At 31.8% G+C, this 21,517-nt stretch overlaps 1 protein-coding gene across 1 annotated transcript; it reads right to left on the bottom strand.

Moving 5' to 3' along the window:
• Positions 1-17,232: 17,232 nt before the first annotated feature.
• On the bottom strand, positions 17,233-18,208 carry LOC131851305 (uncharacterized). Its single transcript, XM_059201791.1, has one exon. It carries the CDS (start codon positions 17,950-17,952, stop codon positions 17,542-17,544), a length of 411 nt encoding a protein of 136 aa, XP_059057774.1. The 5' UTR covers positions 17,953-18,208; the 3' UTR covers positions 17,233-17,541.
• Positions 18,209-21,517: the final 3,309 nt, after the last annotated feature.

The following is a 21,517-nucleotide window of genomic DNA, read 5'->3' as shown; positions in this document are numbered from 1 at the left end:
TAAATAGGGTACCATTACGTACCAGGGGTAGTAGGTATTATTATTAATTATAGAATAATTTTAATAATAAATAAAGTAAATCATGATTTTGACGGAAATATAATATGACCAGTATCTAAATGTATGCTATCATTGTCTTGTTTTGCTTAATGAGGTATCGAAATATATAGTTGTGTTATTAGAGATATAAAAAAATAGTGTTCATTGTCTGAAAATCTATCAACTATTTTACTTAGAAAATAAATTTGTGTGACAACATCACGAAATTGCATCAAGTGATGCAGAACGCAAGCTTTCCAATTTATAACTTCGTCATGTAACTACGAGTTGTTGTCAAATAACGTTCTATGAAACCGACTGTTCGGGAAATACAGTTAGTCAGTTTTCAGTTGCTAACTAACATAGCGTTTATTTTGTTATCAACTTTAGTTATAGGACAAAACATATGTTTCCTATAGAATTTGTTATCTCCTATTCCTTTTGATATTCTGAAATACCTCTTTAGAATGTTTACTTTTAATATTTGCGTCATTCGTCGTCTTTTATCGGAGATTGGCGATCGTTATGGCGATCTTTATTTTATTCTCGATGGTTCAGAAAGGAACCTGGTACTCATCCTAAACCACTGCATGAAGTTTTTTAACCATGAAGTACGGCATATGCTCGGTCTTCGACAATCCTGAATTTTTCCTTGTATGATTAATTGCAGAAGACGCTATTTTTCATTCCACATTATTGACCCAGGTACAGCAGTTCATGTTAAGTACGGGGTTTCATGGTACTTGAGTCATACAAAATCTTTACTGAGATAAAGTATTGCAAGAGGTAAATCTTAGTGTCACCTATTTTAGCTGACAAGCTGTTTACTTTGTAAACAGTTTTTCTGTTGTAGGGTCCGATTCCTCAGTGAAATTACAGCTAAAGGGGCATGACATAATCCTTTATAATATTATCACTATCAGTCCATGCTTATTTGTCAGTCACTAAGTATTTTTTTAAATATATAGTATCATTATGGATATCTATCTATTTATGGTCTGGTTCCATATAACGATTCTAATTACTAGAAGACAGAAATATTAATTTATTCGGTTCTGCCTGTTCCGCAATTCTATACACTGACTGAATAATAATGTTTTCGCCTAAAACAAAGTCTATATTGTGAGTTGTGACTTGAGTTATTAACAATTGTTAACACGTGGCGTAACAATGCTAATGCCCTGAACTTTATTTCGTAGTGATGTAATAATTAAGTTATAACAATTTGCAAGTGCTAATTAACTAAACCAATTGTTTCGTTTTTAGACTATTTAGGGTGAGTAACGAAAACCCGATAGAATACTGAACTACTTTCACAAAAAAACTAGTCCAAATAACTTCTTGATTTGTTTTTATATGCACCGAATATTATGTTATCTGTGCTTATAACCCAGGTAAACTTTGTAAAATATCGTTTGCTTGGGTATCTCAATTTCACAATCTTTAAGTGGTAAACAGTTTGCTTCGTATTGCTGTATTTCGGTTGTAGGGTAAGATAAGGCAGTGAAATTATAAGATAAGAGGTGTGAAATCTTACTCCTCCGGAGAACAACGTATAATTAGATTGACGGGCGTGAGATGATAACGTGTTGTCTCTTGTGCTATTTATATATATAGGCGACGCTTACCACCAGGTGGACCATCGACTTGTTTGTAATTCCAACTATATAAGAGAGCAAAGATCGAACGATACTTGAAAAATAATGAAGAAATTTTCTTATTTGCAAATATCAAACTGATTGCATGAACACTATTAACAGTAATAGGTACCCTGTACGACTAATCCTGTGTACTTATTTGGCCTGAATATGAAACTAAACAACAATCATAATGGAGACAATAAAGAAAGAGCAGATCTGATCCAATTTGGAAAGGCTTCCTAATGATATAATCGAGAATGAAATTCAGAACCTTATTAACGTAAAGTACCGTGTCTACTACATATTGTGTACCATTATCGTGTAATCGAACAATCGAAGCACTACGAAGGCCGTGACAAAAGTATAGTAACTTTGTACGCTTATTACCAATCGAGTCATGAACATTTTTAAAGTACATAATACGTCACGTTAGTCAATACAGATAACTAGAAATATGGCGTAGTTCGTGCATTAGATAGAATATGCTGTTTTCATAACCATAATGTCTCATATTCAATTAATGTTAATTTTCCGTTTTACTTTCGTGGATGATGATGGAATGGTGCCTGCGTCTGCGCTAAGGGTAAGATTGGACGATGGAAAGGTTGCCCAGTGGCAAATTGACCAGGAAATATTTACAGGAGGGACCGAGTGTAGGTCGAGCTGCATGGCATATTGCTGGCAATGCTAGGCTACTCCCAATTGCTAAAAAATCACCTCTTGACAATATTTCGTTGTAGATAGTCATGATAACTCATAATCGTCACACTGATGAGTGAAGATCTGTTCATAGTTGGACTGTGGGATTGATGCTAAGTTTGCTAGTATCGATATAATATTATATTCCCTAACAATAATCTTCTTAAAAAATACTAACAATTAACCAATAATAACTAACTAATGTAATAAAATTAGTTTTAATGCTAAATTAGTCAATATCTTGTTAATGGTGAAAATACTACTAGATCGAAACTATTAAACGATTAATGAAAATGACACAAGTTTGATTTAGATATATTCTTCTGTCTAGGGAAATTAAAAAAATAACTACAACTTTAACGAAGCCAATGGCTCTGAGCTCAGATTATCATAATTATTAATAGCACTTTTAAACAAATGTTGTGATCTTGACTGTTATTTTAAGAATTCATAATAGCAAGTGACGCTGGATTTTTATCGTTGTTAAAAAGAACAGATATTTATAAAAAAATTCTTATTTAAAGATGCTAGGAGTAATATATATATTATATAGACTAGAAGTCCAACCACTTCTCTTCGTCCTAAGGTTGCCAGGAAGAGATCGCTAGAGATAAGGCAGCCCATTGCTACTTTTATGTTTTGCTCCTAGTAGTAATATGTTCTAATTTTATATGGGTAGGTATACGTTTATGCAGCTATATTTTTATTTTGTTTACTTCATAACTTACATCTAAAGCATACTAAATTTATAACCTAGACTTTCTTAGACGAATGTCTAAATCGAGGCAAAAGTGTTATACTAGTGTATGTTACCAAGGTAAAAACATGGTAGTGTATTGCTCGTACTATGACAATTAACGAATCCATCAATCCATTGAATGCTATGCAGTGATTGAAATAGAAATATGTCCTACATGATAGAAAATCTCCTCATTATGTAATAAGAAAACCCACGATAAAACAAAGCGATGTAACCCGAAGGTTAGCTTGTTAGGTGAGAGTGGATCGGCCATATCGCCTAAAGAATCAACAAATTATAGACTAAAGAAAATGGAATTAAAGTTTTTGGATGGTGACCGCATACATTTAAACATAGTATGGCAGCTTGTCTAGATGGAACGCAGATCTTATGGTATTGTAGGTGTGCAAAATGCTGACACAGGCTTAATTATGGCAGTCCATGCAGGTGGTTTATGTATAGGTAATAAAGTATTATGAATATCAGTGAAAGTGACTGAGAATCATAATAACTATCTAATAATATTTGCTGTATTGTAGACAATTCACCAAGTATGTTTTCATATAGAGAGAAAGACATAACTTTTCTTTATTTTGTTGCAAGAATTTTCAGTAGGTATTCAAATAAAATTTAGATTGTTAAAGCAAAAGGTCAGTAGCAAGTTCTTTATCTAGAGAAAAGACCTTGGGTGAGGTCGGGAAACTAATAATGTAATGTAATAATATGTAGATATTTAAGACATGCCCGGGATAGCAAATATTCATGATAACAAAGTTATCCGAACATTGTGTTTGAAGAATGGTAAAATAATATTAAGAAAATATAACATACGAATTCTTTAAGATAACATACACAGATTTAACTAAATTCAAAGTTACAGACAACGAGTAAAACTCGTGATAATATCAAAAGATGAACAAAACGAGATAAATAACATCTTACTTTATATTCCGTCGCGGGATTCGTTAGATGACTGCCACAATAGTGTTAACTTTGCCATGCTATCTTGTATGTCGCTCGATTGTTTACTGTTCACATTTTGTTTGGGCAACGTCACGATTTTTCCGGATAATAGTCTAAGTGTACATGCGACCGACGTCGGCTATAGTTAGTAAACGTATGGTGGTATAGTAAGTAGAAAAGTGTGAAGGACGATGTTACAATGAACGGATTGGCGGCGGCGCGCGACGTCAACTGCGTGAGCGCGTTTTGGTGAATGCCAGTGATAACATCGATAGCGTACACCGGTTATTTAATTTAAAAACAGTACTTTAAATTTGTGTGACGAATCAAAAGAAAATTAGTTTCAACCATACTTATTTATGTATGTATAAATATGGAGGGAAATGGGAGACCTTTGTCCAGTAGTGGGACAACATAAGTTAATAATAAAATAAATAAACATTTACATGGAATGGTAAGCCCTCTAGCACTGATGGTATACGCTGGTCACACATTAGTGGAAAATGATCATAATGTCAGTCAAGCTATCGTGCTAATTTAACTGAATGGAGCAGAATGGAGTGTACACACAGGGCATTCCAACCCTGCGAAAGAACTTATGGAGCGACTGAAGGCGTTTTTTTATCGTGTGGTAATATTCAAATGACCGACCACGATGTGCACCTACCAGCGCCATTGCCGAAGTCATAAAGTCGCATTAGTATGCTATTGCGTTATTTACACTAATTAAAATTTATACAATATTAGCTTATAAATACGATTTCAGTCTGAGGGCATCGCAAGGGGTACGAACCAGACTCTGGTCGTCGAAATTTCGAAGCCCATTTAAATGGACAGGAGGTGTATGAAAGGGGGATAAAAGCTGTCTGTAGGTTCAGCATAAAATTATGGATCTTATGAAAGCAACCCATTGCCTTGCAATTTTTTATTAGGTGTCTAGTCTATGTTCATAACTATACTTAACTAGTAGGGAAAATGAGGATGAATTCAGGTCACACCCGGCCATCGATCGTTGTGAATTCGCCAATAAATAATTTACCACCAAGCTGTCCAAGAAACGATTATTAAATACAGGTTTTCAGTTCGGGAAATATATCGACCTTACTTGATGGAAATCGTTTCAACTGTTTCTGTATTCTGCTTTGTTCTATACTTACAGTGATATTTCAAAGAACTTCTATTATTATTTAGTCTATACTAGAAGTGGTAGATTTTGTTAAAAGTCATCTGCTAGGAAACATCATCTATTTCAGCTGCAAATCCACTTGTTTTGTAAACTGTGTTTCAGTTAAAGGTTGGAGATACGGCAGTGAATTTACAGGATATGGAAACATGACATCTTAGTCCTTCTGAATAGCAACGAATGTCTGGTATCATGTGATACATAATAACGTGATATTTGTGGTACAGTTCATATATATAGGCGACGGTTACCACTTACTATCATTTGATAATTCAGTTATATAAAAATATATGTTTAAAACTGCATTTATGCGTTTTTGCTTATCATGTTATATAAGCGTAGGTATATTACATGATTTTATTGTAGTTCTATCACGAATTGTAAATAAACACTCTCTTCATATTGTTGGTAGATAAGGCTATTGTTTTATAGCCTTAATATCGCTGCAGTGCTAATCCTTTGATCGTTTTATTATTTCAAGACACGTTATCATGTATAATATTACAGAGTATTTTTATAATATATATAATATGCACTGTTATATATCTGTTTTATAAATTGCGCGTTATGAATCTTGTAAATATAGTCTACAATATTCCAGCGGGAAACGTTTGTTAGTAAATTGAACCAGTTGCTAGTAATTTACTATGTCAGTACTTTACTATGACTTCAACATAGTCCACTCTGGAAACCATAGTGGCCAATTCCAGATGATTTGTCACGATAGTCAAATGAAATGACTTCACACTCATCTTATAGTCCTTCGATGGTGCCTTGCTAGCGTTAGTGAAGTCTGGTGCAACATTATTAGAAATTATAATTAGGGTGACATTATAATTTACTTTTTTAATATGTTACGGATGGACCTTTGGGTTCTTTCTATTTTAAAATATTAATAATCTCATTTGTGTTCTTGTTTGTGGACTATACTAGCTTGAAGTAGTTGTGAAATTATTATTTTAATAAAGCCTTGTGTACACGTCTGCTTACCTCCGAGCCAGTTACTGGCAGGTCATTTTAAATTATTTTTAAAATATAAATATAAATATTTTATTGTATTTTAAAATATTTGTATTTATATTTTCATTATATAGTTAACATAGTCTTGCTTTCTTTTACGGGCGACGATTCTTATACGATTTAACTACTACCATTGTTGGCTGCATCGACCCCAGCCCTAGACACAGTCCCACACACCATGTATTTATTTAGCTGTCTACCAGAAATATTTGTATGTTTGAGAGTACAACTTTTATAAGTTTCATAAAATCTGGTGATTTTATTAAAACCTGCCTTTTACCTTCTACCATCAAATTTAAAAATTCCCACTACATCCTATATCAGAGTGTACGATAAAGTGGCATTGGTACATAATAAAGCATCGTGCCATTTTATTATCGATCCATCATTGAGTACCAGTCGCACTTCACGCGTAAAATGTATATACTACTTTACACATAAACTACTGCGCCGATATCATTTTGGATTTCATATATTTTAAAATCCATTTGCAACATTTTTTTAGCTTATCATAGTAAGATACACAAGGGGTTACATATATATGATGTTTTTATTTCGTCATTATGTGGATAAAACAAATATTTTTATATGTGTACGATGTCAGGTGTCAACGTCTACGACGTTCCCACTGGAGACCTTCATGACTTTTCATTCATCAGAAATTTATCACGATAGGCCAAGTGACTCGAACATATGTTCATCTTCGACCGGTGCCCCGCTAGCGTAAACTATTAGCATAGACAGGTGCATCATTCTATTATCATCCTATAAATATACATATATGCGTGTGTAGATTTTTTTATACCATGTTGGTGGCAAACAAGTATATGACCCGTCTGATGATAAATGGCTACCGTAGCCTATGGACGCCTGAAACACCAGGGGTATCACATGCGCGTTGCCGACTCTTAAGAAACTTTAATATACTTGAAATTCTTGAAAAAGTCCAGGTGGTAGTCTCTCGAGAAAAGCTCGGCAGGTAGTTCATTCTATGTACATGCTAAGTGTACGCGGCAGGAAGCTCCTCTAGAGATCTGTTCTATTCTATATAGAAATATCTGGATAGATACCTTGTAGAAAGTTATTTGCGTGGGTACTCCCGTCGTACATTGTTATATGTATATTTGTAAATATATTTTCTTTGAGTAAAACAATAAAGAATTTGAATTCTTTAATTCAACAATATTATTATAATTTGATTCGATACGTACTTATGAGGAATAAAATCCGTGTTTATTCAATTTCTTTCTCAATATATAGATAAAAGTTATCAGTTACATTTTGTTTCAATTAAAAATGAACGACAGTGATAACAATGGATTATGAAAAAAGTTGGATTAGTGACAGAATTTATTAGGAATTAAAATGTTGTAAGTACAATTATACGAGGAAAGATTTAATGAAATTTCTAAGAAACGAAATATGACTGCTATGTAGTTATGCTTGATTTATAATTCAACGTCTTTTTCAAGTTTTTATAAATGTACATAGCTTTTTTATATAGGTATATAAAGATTTTTTTAGTCGTAAAATCTAATTTGTACTTTATATAAGTAGCGCTAGCGTGTAAAAAACTTGATGCTGTTCGTGTTTTTCGGCATAGATTTACCATCAGACAGATCGTCAGCTACTTTGCATTTCAATAATTAATAATTATAGTTATATAAAAGCAGTTAAATGTTTTCTTTCTGTAATTTCGTTATATTTCTGCGTAGTATACCTATATAAAGTTTAGAATAACATAAAGTAAAATTGTTATTTTCTAAATATATTGTATTTCTATATCTATATTTTTATTTGTTTACTGTTACATTTGTAATGACATATTTTATATTAACATATTTGTTGTTTTTTGCGCAACATTAGTCTGTTATCAGTAATGATATCATATTATCTAAATATTTTAGTGACTACTAGTCCTGTTTAAAATTGTGTTGTATTCCTGTATGAAGTTCAATGTATTGTACCCGGCCACGTGGGGTAAGTAACACAAATAGGGACAGGCGGCTCGCATGTGCACCCCTAAATTAAACGGCTCCAAATGAATTTAGACTCTAATCTATCCCAAGAAGAATAAATTTGGAATGAATGTGAGTTTTAAAAAAAATATGAATGACTGTTGATCGGGCACATTTCTAGAGGCATTTTGCTGGTAGATCGTGAACGATTGAAAGCTTGTTGTGTGTTTTTTCGAAAGAAAGGTGCTCTAGTGATTTGTGGAGTTTACACAAGATATTAGGGCAAGGTAAGGTAGGTCAGGTTTTTTTCTTAGATATCCTTATACGAACAGCTGTTGATTCATTCATGGTATTGTTGTATATTTGTATTTGTCTTTTTTAAAATCAAGTTGCCAATTTTTTGTTTCATTTTAATGTTATTAAATTACGACTACATTTAAATTAAATTTCTTATTAATTTTAAACAGATTTAAAATGTTAAAACTATGTAATATTTTTGTTTTGACATTTTATGTGTTATTATTTGTATATTTTTAATTATAAATAGTTTACTAAACATTCTTTTGAACACATAAAAGCTCCAAAATATCAATTTTCATATTACTGCACCTACAGTTTTGGCTGTGTGATGTTTTGATGAATGTAGAATTTGCCTGAATATATTGTTTAGGCTTCACAGAAATAGTATAATATAAACAACTATGTATTATATTAAATATCTCGATAATAATAAACAATAGATTAAATTATGAGCTTCACTTTTTTTAAATTACATCATTTAAAAAAAGTGAAGCTCATATTTTTAGTAAGTACCAAATAAACAACTGATAGAAATTTACTATTTACTAAGCCAAAACCAAAAATATAATATATTTAGAATAAATATTTAGAATAAAGTTAAAAAAAAAAATACTACGCATAAATAAAATATGCGTAGTATTATAAACTTATTTTTTTAATAATAAGATACATCATTATTTTGAATTATTTGGATAGCAGAATATATCACTACTGTAAGCCGGTTTTATATAATAGTCCAGTTTTATAAAGCTTATCTGCCATTTTTTACTTACATTAGAACTAACATAGAATAATTATTAGTTTTTATTTTTTATAATTATTTCTTTATTTAATATCTTAGTTAGAATTTTTATATTTTTATAAAGGTTCATGTAAAATAGTATACCCGCTGGGAGTATAATTTCAGTGTTAAGTTATAACTACTAATTGTCGCAAACTTTACTTCTACAAATATATTGATTATCAATCTGTCATCTGATCTACGAAGCTGACTGTACATTCCTGGAGTGAAGTCTGTTACATAAGTAATTAAATTACCACTAAATTAAAGTCAGATCCGTTACGTTAATTAATCTTCCCGGGAATATATGCCTTGGCAGCACTATTTACTATAAAACATTAATTTTGTTACGCCATCTGGTTCATAATTAAGTTATTCTTAACTTTGCGAAAACTTCCCGCTACTGAATGTTAGAATATTTAAATGGGAAAGAAAGGAAATAATAGATTAAAGTCATTATTTGACCATAAAGATTGCACAATGGATAAGTAACTATAACGCGGAACATACTCATTTTAACTCACTATAAAATAGATTTAAGTTCCTATAGAACATACATATTTTTCCAATATCCAAGTATATATATACCATATATATGTATATATTGAAAAAAAAATGTTATATAGTTGAAACAGCCTGTTAACATCTTACTAATATTATAAACGCGAGTGTTTGTGAAAATGGACGGTTGGATGTTTGTTACTCTTTCACCCAAAACTACTGAAAGGGTTTTAATGAAACTTTATTATAATATAGCTATAACAGACATACAGAATAACAGGCTATAAATTTTATGCGGGCACAATGTGAGCATATTTAATTTTATTATATATTATGTACTCTATCAAATTCTAAAGAATAATTTAGCCGCCGCCAGATAAATTAATATAGAAAAGTAAATGTAATTTCTTGTGCATTACCTTGTATTTACACGAGTGAATAAAATAGTGTAATCTATGTGTCTTAGTGCCATCTGGAATTGGCAGGATAAAAACGTATCAACCCTCTGCGGGGTTAAGAGCGATGAAGTCCTGCGTTAACAATTTAATTAGGAATGTTTTAATTGGATTTCCAGTACCACGTGTGCAACGGCGAGTATTATGTTAGCAGTTCTTCCAATTAAAATGCATAATATCGTTTTAATTCAATGTAGGGACCTACTGGAAATCCGTGTTTTGGTTATGGACACATCCCACATCACTTTGCTTTAATTTATATTGGTCGTATGTAACTTACGTATTCGTAAAATTGTTTTATTTATAGTATATTTTTTTCTGCATTTATGTATTTTATTGTTCTATATTACTTATTAAATTGCACGACCTTACTATCTCTGACCAACCCGACGATAGATTGGTAGAGGATGCCGTTAGGCATTTTTAATGGCATTTTTTGTGTACAAAAGAATAAATAAATAAATGTTTGTTTTATGTAATTAAGCAGCAAATATACTAGTGACGTACCTGATAACTGAAGTGTCAGGAACTACGGGCCTCAACAAATACATTATGACTCCCATATTATGTACATAATGTTTGTATACATATATGAATATACATACAGTCATATGATTATCATATAATAATATAGTCTTATAGATATACTTATATATAAATATTTGACGTCCTAGGTGTTATAGGTCACACCGCTTTACTTCCGATATGCATTTTGCAAATTACTTATTTTTATGTAACTGACCATCAGCTTGTTTGGCATAAATAATCTGACGGCTTATACAGTGATAAGTGTTAACCGTCGCCTATATACTATATGTACAACACCACGGACATGATATGACGTCCGTGACACCATTCGTTGGTTATCAACCTGTAAGACTAAGATATCATGTCTTCATATCCTATAATTTCACTACTTTCGACCAGAACATAGCTTAAAATACGAGTTGCTTGGCAGCTGAAATAGCCTGATGTAACGCAGACGACTTTAAACCTTACATATACATACTTACAGCAGTAATTCTCTATCTATTCCATCTTACAGCAACGACTATATATATTCGTCTGCATCACATTTTACCTGTGCTTGTAACATTGGCTACAACTAATACGAGCGGAGCTGCACCGCTCGTATTAGTTGTAGCCTGGTCTTATATACCCTGTAGCCTTATTTGGCAAAAGGCATATTTAACACAAAAAGAATTATCAAAATCGGTTCAGTATTACCGGAGATTACAATGAACATCCAAACTCACAAACTTTTAGTTGTTATAATCTTATTATGTATAGATAGATAATAAATTATGTTTTTAAAATAATTTGTATAATTTTAGGATGATACCAGATCCTACCACTGAAATCATCAAGGGAGAAGGCGTACCTAAACCTAGAATATCGGCATACGAGCTTCACAGACTTCTCATAAAGGCGATCCTAAGTAAGGGTCAGTTGGCTAACTTGTCGACGGACGAGGTCAACAAACTCGTGATGGAGTACGCTTATAGAGGAAGTAATATAACATATAGACAGATTGATAGTTAATATAGTTGTAATTTGAATATAATAGGAACGTGTCATTTTCGATATTACATAAAAGAATGACGCTCTTTTTGCAAAATAAAAGAAAATCATTCTGAAATAGATACCAAAGTTTTGTGGTGTACTGGCTGATAGCAACGGCGGATGCGGGAGTAAAGGAAAAAGACAAAACCGACTACTTAGGTCAACGTAGCGAACTCACTTGAAATTGCTCACAATGGTTTCAGGTCGGCCTGACACCACTGACAATGTTCTGCCCTACATTGCTAGTAATAGGTACCTAGTTGCCGTTACTGATAATTCTTTCTAAATTACTAAAATTACGTCTATAGTCTTTATGGTCTTCGTATGATTAGATATTACAAGAGTTATAATATAGTTGTTGTCAGTAATAAACAGTACTTATATTGTATTAACTTCTACAATAATATCTAGAAGGACAACATATTAACTCTACCAATGGACTTAGCTAATTAACTACCTTACATCTGTGAATTTATACATTTCTACTAATTGTGTATATTAATATATTGCTCGTTAAATAAACGAAAAAAGCAAGTACTTGTTCAAATACTGGGGTACATTTAGAACTAGAATATAATTCAAATTAAAGGCTTTGTGAAGGATTGAAGTCACGATTCGAAATGTATAACAAAATATTTTTTATTGGTGTCCTTATGCTATATGTTTTGTTACATTCAAGTAGGAGAATAATGAATATACGAAGGAATTGCTCATAATTTTATTTTATGGGCTTTTATTTTAAATTGGCTCTGCTCTCATATATATATATATATATATATATATATATTATGTAGTTTTTTTATACATATCACTATTAAAACTATAAAATGTATTAAGAAATTGATAGGAAATCGGAATATCAAGATTATTAATAGGGACGGTGTCTTAAATGAAATGCAAACTCGGTTTTAATTGAACGACATGGCTTCTAATCGCAATTACGTAGCCCGAGTAATTAATCGACTGAGATCTTGCTGGATCAAGCAAACTATTTAACTTTTAAATTAATAATTACTTTAACATTTCTGACCCTTTTTTATTTGAATTTAATTAAAAAAGTATACATGTAATCTATGCAAAGAAAGAAAATTGAAGCTTTTCACTAAATTGATATAAAAGTGTATACAGTACTTAAATCGAAACCGTAACATAATATGGATCGTTTTTACGGAACTTTCAAACACATATACCTACTTTTATTTTATAATTATATTTATTTTAATAAAAACTATATTTAAACATACTAGCAGTTACATGGACGAAGTCATGGGAAATTGATTGTAATAGTAAAATATGTTTTAGCCCAGTGTCTAGCCGAATTAAATTTCGTCAATGTTTTGTCATTGAGCCTAAATGATTTAGTAATTTAAAGTATGTCTAATATATATAAGTTACTGAAAAGTACGTCAAATTTGAATGTTGAAAAATACAATTACGAAATAGACCATTAGTCATTTACTACTCGTAGGTTAGTTACAGGGAATTCCGCATACAATAACGAATCTAATTATGTTTTCTAGTCTCTCTATGGACACAGCAGGAATTGTCAGTACAGTGAAAATCTGCAATGACTTGTGTAATTAAATTTTATACTAATGAAATAGGATTTTTATTTACTTATTTGTGTTTATACAAGACATAAATATACAAATAAATAACTCTGCTTAACTCATTATATTAGTTGCTTTAAGTTATGTATATTTTCATATAATATTCCTTTGTTTAGCGACTCACAAATTTATTATTAAATATTTGCAAATCTTAGTCAAACATAATACTAACTAAACAGATATTTATGTCAATCATTCTGATTGACGTTAGTTTGTTGTGTCAATGACCCATGAAAATTACCAAAGATAAGAAGAAATGTTTTATGGATGTCTCAGCAAAACATTAAGTCATTATTCTACGTGTTAGTTAGGAAAGTATTGTATTTCTTTTACATTTTTGGGGGATATAAAAACGTTCGTATATGTATACAAGATATAATATTTTTTTATGTAATAGGAATGTCAACCGTCTCCTATATAGTACATATAAACCGGACCTCGGATATCACATCAACTAGTACTCTACTCCCGTAGTGTACTTCATATGTTGCCATTCCTAAGAATTACGGTGCTTATATTCTGTACTTTGTAATTATATCCGTATTTATTGTGGCAAATATTTATAAATAGTTAATTAGTATAAATAATGATTGCTACTTATTTTTTTTTAAACGATGGGTATGTGTTATAAGCATATAATAAAAGCACACAAATACTTGAACTGAATTTCTTTAAAAATACTCAAATAAAAAAATCTATTAGATATATTCATACTTACGAGTTAAATTGGATTCAAAATTTTTGATTATTATTAGTTCGAAATGTAGTTTCGAACAAAAAGAACAAAGAACTAACTGAATCCTTACTTTTTCAAATGAAACTGTACTTGATAACAAAAATAAAGATTGCTGTGTAAATGCAATTAAAGAGAATTTAGTGATTGTGATCCCTATTCGAAGAAACAACATTTAATTGGTATAATTGCCAAGACTGATCCATAGTCAAGAACTTCTAATTCTATTATAAATACACTAAAATATATATTAAGTTGTTTGTAGAAATGCCATGTCAGTAGCTGAAAATAGGTAAAAACATAGTACGCTGGCCACCGCGTTTATGAGAGTGGAAAATATTGAGTTTTAATGAAGGCTAGTTCATTTGGCAGATTCAGTGCGCAGCGCGCAGATATTGACTACATTCATTTATAGACTTTTGAAATTATTAATTGCAATGTCAATGAGCAGTATCTCCTAATTATAAAATAATTGGAAATGTTAAGTACTTTATGTAACTTTATAACCTAGATTTCTATAACCCTCGTCTGAAGAGATTGTTAATAGCGATAAGAATGCCTTTTGTAAAACATTTTTTTAATGTATACTTCTATTGTTCTTTGTTTGTCTGTGCGCAATAATGAGTTGTTATTATTATTAATAAAACTAGATTAAATCGATGTTATTATAGCATGTTATAACATATATTATTGCAAGTTCATTTTTTAATAATAATAAAATAGTTGTATGATTACTTACCACTATAATACGAAAGTCTTGGGTTAGACTCATGTAGACTACAAAATAAGCATCATCGGCGCTCGGGGAAATCAAATTATACTGATGCTGGGAACGTGCCCTCATAATAAAAATATATAAAAAGAGCGTCTTGAAAATGTAAACTACAACACGTTATACGTATTATATAGAAGCTAAGAGAAATTGAATTCAAACATTAAATAAAGTAGTAGATGCATATTTAGAAATATAAAAATGTCGAACAAAGAAACTGTTGAGATGTGTAATTTTGTATACTGTAGAAATAATTTGAATTATATTAGAAATATTATTAAGAACAGTATTCATTTAAATTGATGGATCAGTATATTTTTTATCTACAATACATTTTTATGTAGAGATAAAATTAATTACCAAAGCTATGTCTAGTCTAGGTTTAAATATTATTTAGAGAAAGATATACGTATATAGGTAGAGTCAGTTTTAATTTCACATTTTTGTCTTTTTGATAAATTGTAATCTTAGTAAAATATATAGAAATTATTTTGTTAGTGCCATTATTTAGTATTAGAATTAGTTAATTATTATATAGCTACTATTATTTTTGTGTCTACACAGAGTAATTGCATTGGAATATAAAAGTATGCTCTCTTATCTGTCTGACATAAAGAAATGTCTTTTTGAACGATTTGTTTTATATTATTTTTATATAATTTTCCAAAATTAGCATTATTAAACTGAAATGTATACTAAAATGTCTAAATAAAGCTCGTATATTGTCTGATCTATTTTTATTTAGTTGTATTATACATAACCCGAAAGCTCCCTAAGTTAGTATGTAGCAACCTCGCTTATGTACATGACCAATATTATTAGGCGTTACGTCATCTTGACACACAAGCTGTACTCCTCTCACGCGTTGCCGGATGACTAATGTCTCTAAACCCTGTAATTTCGCTGCCACTTCTCATCTTATAATCGATATTAGCTTACAAACAAGCAGCTTGGCTGAATTAGGTGGGACGGAAACAGTACCTACATAGATGTTTGTGTAAAAAGTCTGCTTCGAGAAGTTTTTAGAATATTTTCTGTTAATTTAAAACTGATTTTATTAATTAACAAGAAGCTGAATAATATTAGTAATAATATAATATGTTTTTACTATTAATTTGTTACTACTTGTCATGTTAGGCATTCTCAACTTTACTTAAATATTTATATGTTATTGTTTTACTATTGTACAATAACAGTCAACATATTAACACAAAAGCGTTTGATGAAGAAATAGCTAATGGTATTTGTTAATTTCTTCTACTACTGCTGTTAGTTAGATTATACTTATACAATCATATACATTAAAAATAATATGTTAGTAATTAATATTCAGATACTGACATAAAAACACGTATATTCGCGGAAGCGAAATATACAAAGCAGATAAAAATTGCAACTCCATTCTTTTTCCTGTGTACAGAATCATTCACCATAAAGAGAACTATGGTTTGTGAATGAAAGCGGGGTGTTGAAATATGAAAAAAGTAAGGTAGGCTTTGTGCAAGTCTGCATAAAGAATTTTCATAGTAACGTTAGTACATTTCTATTTAGTATTAAATAAAAATGATGACTAATGATGACAACATTAATTACGTTAAAACAGCTTTAATTTTGTTTCGTATAAATTACAAATGAGTTTATACATTTTTTTTATTTAATTAATGTTTTTACATATTATTGCTTTAATTGTGTATTGTAATTTGTAATATATGTAGTGGAGTTTGAAACTTGATAACCATAAATAGTCCTAATTAATAATAGGAATTTATGAGGTCGAGTATTGTGACGGAATTATACGTAATTTACTGTGTTTGTGGTAGTGACATAATTTAAAATATTAATGACAAAATTAGTACAGTTGCGAGTACAAGCATATATGAAAGAGTAATATAGTTTTGTACTTTTTCATATTAAACTTTAACTATAAGTTGGTATTAAACATTCTTTAAAACTACTCCACATACCTGCCTATACTATTATATTGATGAATTATTAAAATTCTATTGTGATTGAATATTATACCATAATTCTTTATACTAGTGTCGTAAGGAAGTATTAAAAATTCCTAAAACCAAGGCAAATAATAGTAACCCTCGCTTATAGGCATAATTTGCACCTGAGGCATATAAAATTAATATTTAAAATATAAAATTACCCCACAGATTCAAATATAAAAGTGGTGAATAATAATTTTAAAAAGTAAACTGTCTACTTTATTTTAATAGTAGTGTACGGGTTAGCAAGGAGGAAAAATAACAGACAATCGGTTATTTACTTTAAACATTTATTTGATTATTCATTACACCAATAAAGTAATTTGCTTGACAAATATACTTCATAAACTGACTAGATAGTGACTAGAATGCCTCCACGGGCCACCTGTTGCTTTGATACGCAACACTCAACCTTACACAGTACACAGTAAGAATTATCCAGAGCCCGAAGGAAAGGTACGAGAATTTTCGTGAATAGGGAACACTTTACACAAAGGGAAAACACCATTGGGAAATAGTAGCTCGACAGGTTGGGAGGAGGTCAGGTACAAAGGTATTTTAGGGTCTTGAGGGCTCTGGGCCGAGCAAGGCTCAGGCCACCGCCATTTCGCCAATTCCGCGCAGCAGGCGTAAGCGCAGCTTAGCAAAAACTGGATGTTGAATGGATATGCCACGCATATGCAGAAATCGCAGTGTCTCCTGGGCGCACACAAGAAACCCCAGCATCTCCGGATCCATATCGACAGGCACAGAGTCAAGCAGGGGATCGATGTTTTCATCAGTTTCGTTGTCATAATCACTGAAGTCGAATTCTTCATTTAATGGTTCGCGTTGGTTGTCCATCTCCACAGAACAAATTCTGCCAAAAAGACGCTTCAGAGCTTGCCGCTTCTCTAAATTGTCAGGATCATTAGCAGGCTCGCTGTGTGAACGCTTGCGGCGCCGTTGTCGCCTCACGCGCCGGTTGGCGTTATCCGCCTCGCGTTCCCGTTTATTTTTCATTACCACTTTGTCTGTCGGCGTCGCGCTTCAGACTGCGAATGGACTGTGCACAGGGAATTGAAGGGCCTCGATGCGATTACACCGGGTACAGTCCGTCGCAGTTGCACGGTGCGGCGGCGCGCGCGTTAGAGCGAGACGGAGCTGCCAGCTGCAGTAGGAACAGCTGGGCGAGCAGATGCAGGGCGTGGGGCACACACGCTTTGTTTGATAAAGTTTATTCGGGGAAATAAAACTGTTAGCCGCGATTGCGCGGGTCGTTTAGGGGCGCGGAGCGCGGGGTGAGAGCACTGCCCCGGACGGCAGCTGTGTCGCATCTGCCGTGCTCAGCTCAGGTGAATTCACATGTTTCATCTCAAGGTGCCGACATCAAGTAATTAAGACGTCTATAGATTTACCTAAACAAAGACTTGAGTTGCAACTTGCATTAGATGTACATGAAGTCTAATCCTATTATAGTTATAAACAGTTGTCATAGCAACGATGTATAAGTCATAATTAAGACAATTAATAAACCTAAATTGAATGACAATTTAGCTTTCCATTGGACCGTTCAAGAGTAAAGCTTTGTCTGTAAAGAGTGTCTATGATTATCATTTTATTAGCATTCCTTTGTTTTATAGGTAATGGTTAACACACATACCTACTACAATCACGACTAGTCAATGACCGGCGAAAAATACGCGTTCATCGTTTTCCGGACAGTTCATGCTATAAAACGGCTATATACCTGTCTATGTAAATTGTAAAAATCAATACGCAGGCTATGTAGTCCCGGGACGAGCTGTCGGCTATGTGCTTTTCCTGTACATCATATCTAGGTTTCCGCGAAATACAGACTAATGTACTTGCGAGCTTACGAGGTATATTCAATAGTAAAGTACATTATAATATTATGCAATCTTATACTAAAATTGTTTCTATTATGGATATATATAGAAAACCTAAACGTTCGCAAGTTATAGACTTCGAAAATATACTGTCTAAAGATAAAATGTACATAAAATCTTACATAAATGTTGAGAAGAATATTATTACAGCAAATATAAGATATTAGATATATTATTAAATATAGTAATGGTCATATAAAAGATTCAAAATATGATAGAATCAGACTATTTTATTTCTCAGGGTGTGAAAGCGAATGAAAGGGATAATGAATGGATGGTAGGGTTTGTTTTTTTTAATCCGGTATTATTTTATACGGTTGTTACTTATACCTATCAAGTATGGATTGTTAACATATTTGTAATTCATATTTATTACTATCATTACATAGTATAAAACAAAGTCGCAAAGTCTGTCCGTCCCTATGTATGCTTAAATATTTAAAACTACTCAACGGATTTTTTTTAATAGATAGAGTGATTCAAGAGGAAGATTTATATATATAATACATGTACACCCGTGCATAGCCGGGGCGAGTAGCTAGTAATATATATAAGAGATGTAGGTAAATTAGATTGCCATAAGTAAAGAGTTTTATTTTAATCTTTCCTTTGTAATGGTTTGATGTGTTTTGTTCGCTTAATTGAGTCTTATGCGAATACTATAATCATAATATCTTTGAACAATTCACAGAATACCATTTGGTCCCAAGCTACGGAGAACTTGTGTTATAGGTGTAAATACTTAGAATTTTTTTTGAAAATATATATGCTATATATATTTGCAATTTAGACATAGAAAATACCTAGACTGATACAAACAATCAGACTCATGAATAGAAATGTTTGTACCCTGCGAGGAATCGAATCAATGACCAAGAGTAAAGCAGTGTGCTAAACCACTAGACCACCGAGGCCTGGAATAGTGAACTAAAAACAGTACTATTGATTCAGTTGCGGTTTCCATTAATATGCTGTGAAAAGTTTCATTTAAAATTGTGTATTTGATTGGAATAAATTTCCAATCGGTTTATAAACAAAAAAGTTATTCAGGTACGAAGTTGCGGGTTTAGATAGTAATAAAAATATCCCACTTAGAAACAAAACAGATTCCCGAAAAATAACTTAAAAAAGTTTAAAGTTGGTTTTCCCGGTTATATTTTGGTTAGTATGGTTTTTTATTTACATTGGAATGACAAACTAGCTGACATATATAAATATACACTACTAGCACTGCGACATCACGTTATCATGTGTCGGTGTTGATACTATTCAGAAGAAAATTATTATTATTGATATAACTAATAATGTCTATAATAATAATAGAAATATAAATATATTACCCCTGGACAATTGACACGGCATCAATTAGTCCCACGGTAAGCAGATCTTTTATTATGTGTATGGACGACTGATACTTAGATATTTTTTTTTGTTAAAGAATACTTAATATACGTAGAAAATACCCAGACCAATACAAAAAAATATACTCAAGATTACAAATGTCTGCACCGTTCGAGGAATCGAACTACGACCGTCAGATGTAAAGCGGTGTGCTAAACCGCTACACCACCGAGGCCATAAAATTATATACAAGTAAAGTATCTGGTAATTATACTGAATATACCTGATACCTCTGTCACTAGCAGTGCTCTTGCGATATGAAATTCCCGACAAGTATCCCCTAATTTTACTGTAAAATATCACTATTCACACCGTAACATATTATATAAAGATATGTTATATTGATATGTTGCTCAGTTGTGGAGCAGTGTCGACTGCGGATATTAAATTCTCGTCAGAAATTCGCAATGATTTTACAGCTGCGAGAAATGTTTGATATTGCTACACGAGGATATGCCAAATTCGTGATTGTGTGTCTTAAACGGATATACGTTAACAATACATGTCATCAAATACACCCATAGCGAATATAGCATATTTGATTTACTACACTAATATTATAAAGAGGTAAAGTTTGTGAGATTGTATGATAAGTAAGATAAGTAAGATTGTATGATTGTATAATAAGTTTGTGAGATTGTATCTTTGGATCTACTGAACCGATTTTGAAATTTCTTTTACCAGTAGTAAGTTATGTTATGTCAGTTTCATATGGCGTATAACCTCACGTTACAACCAATACAAGCCGAATGAAATATATAACAAAAACTGGCGAAATTTGTCGCAAATGAAGTTGTGAGGGTCAACTAGATAATTAAATCAGTGATAGAAAGAAAAAATAAGTAAATCAGTGCTCTTCAGTTAGAATATAAACAACACAAAATACATATAGGCATTGAAATGTTCTATATGTACATACCTCTGGTTTTCAGCTAGTCATCGATATTCTTATTTTATAGTACATTTTGACACTTTATGTACATGATAAAGGCAATGTGACTGGATTTATATGCTGAAACTTTACCGAGGTTCACTTTGTATTACATAAAGACGAGTGCATCTGCCTTACCTGTTCATGCTGGCAAGCATCTTGCTTTGTAAACTATGTTATGTTTAGACAGGTGAATTTAGTGAAATTAGTACGGAAATATGACAGTATAAAGTAATGACTACATATAAGAGGCATCGCCTTATCATAATAAAATTATTTTTGTAGTAATTTTCATATACACTATAGAAGCGACAGCAAACTTTACGTAGGCCACTCGAAAAAACTG

The sequence above is a fragment of the Achroia grisella genome, unplaced genomic scaffold (genome assembly GCF_030625045.1).
Source record: "Achroia grisella isolate CSIRO2021 unplaced genomic scaffold, CSIRO_AGI_Agris_v1 utg782, whole genome shotgun sequence".
In the NCBI taxonomy this organism is placed as follows: Eukaryota; Metazoa; Arthropoda; class Insecta; order Lepidoptera; family Pyralidae; genus Achroia; species Achroia grisella.
The sequence above is the reverse complement of the archived record's forward strand: the minus strand, read 5'-3'. Positions and strand labels throughout refer to the sequence as shown.

Bases quoted from the DNA above. Each gene is read 5' to 3' on its own strand.
- LOC131851305 (XM_059201791.1), bottom strand. From the start codon at position 17,952: ATGAAAAATAAACGGGAACGCGAGGCGGATAACGCCAACCGGCGCGTG.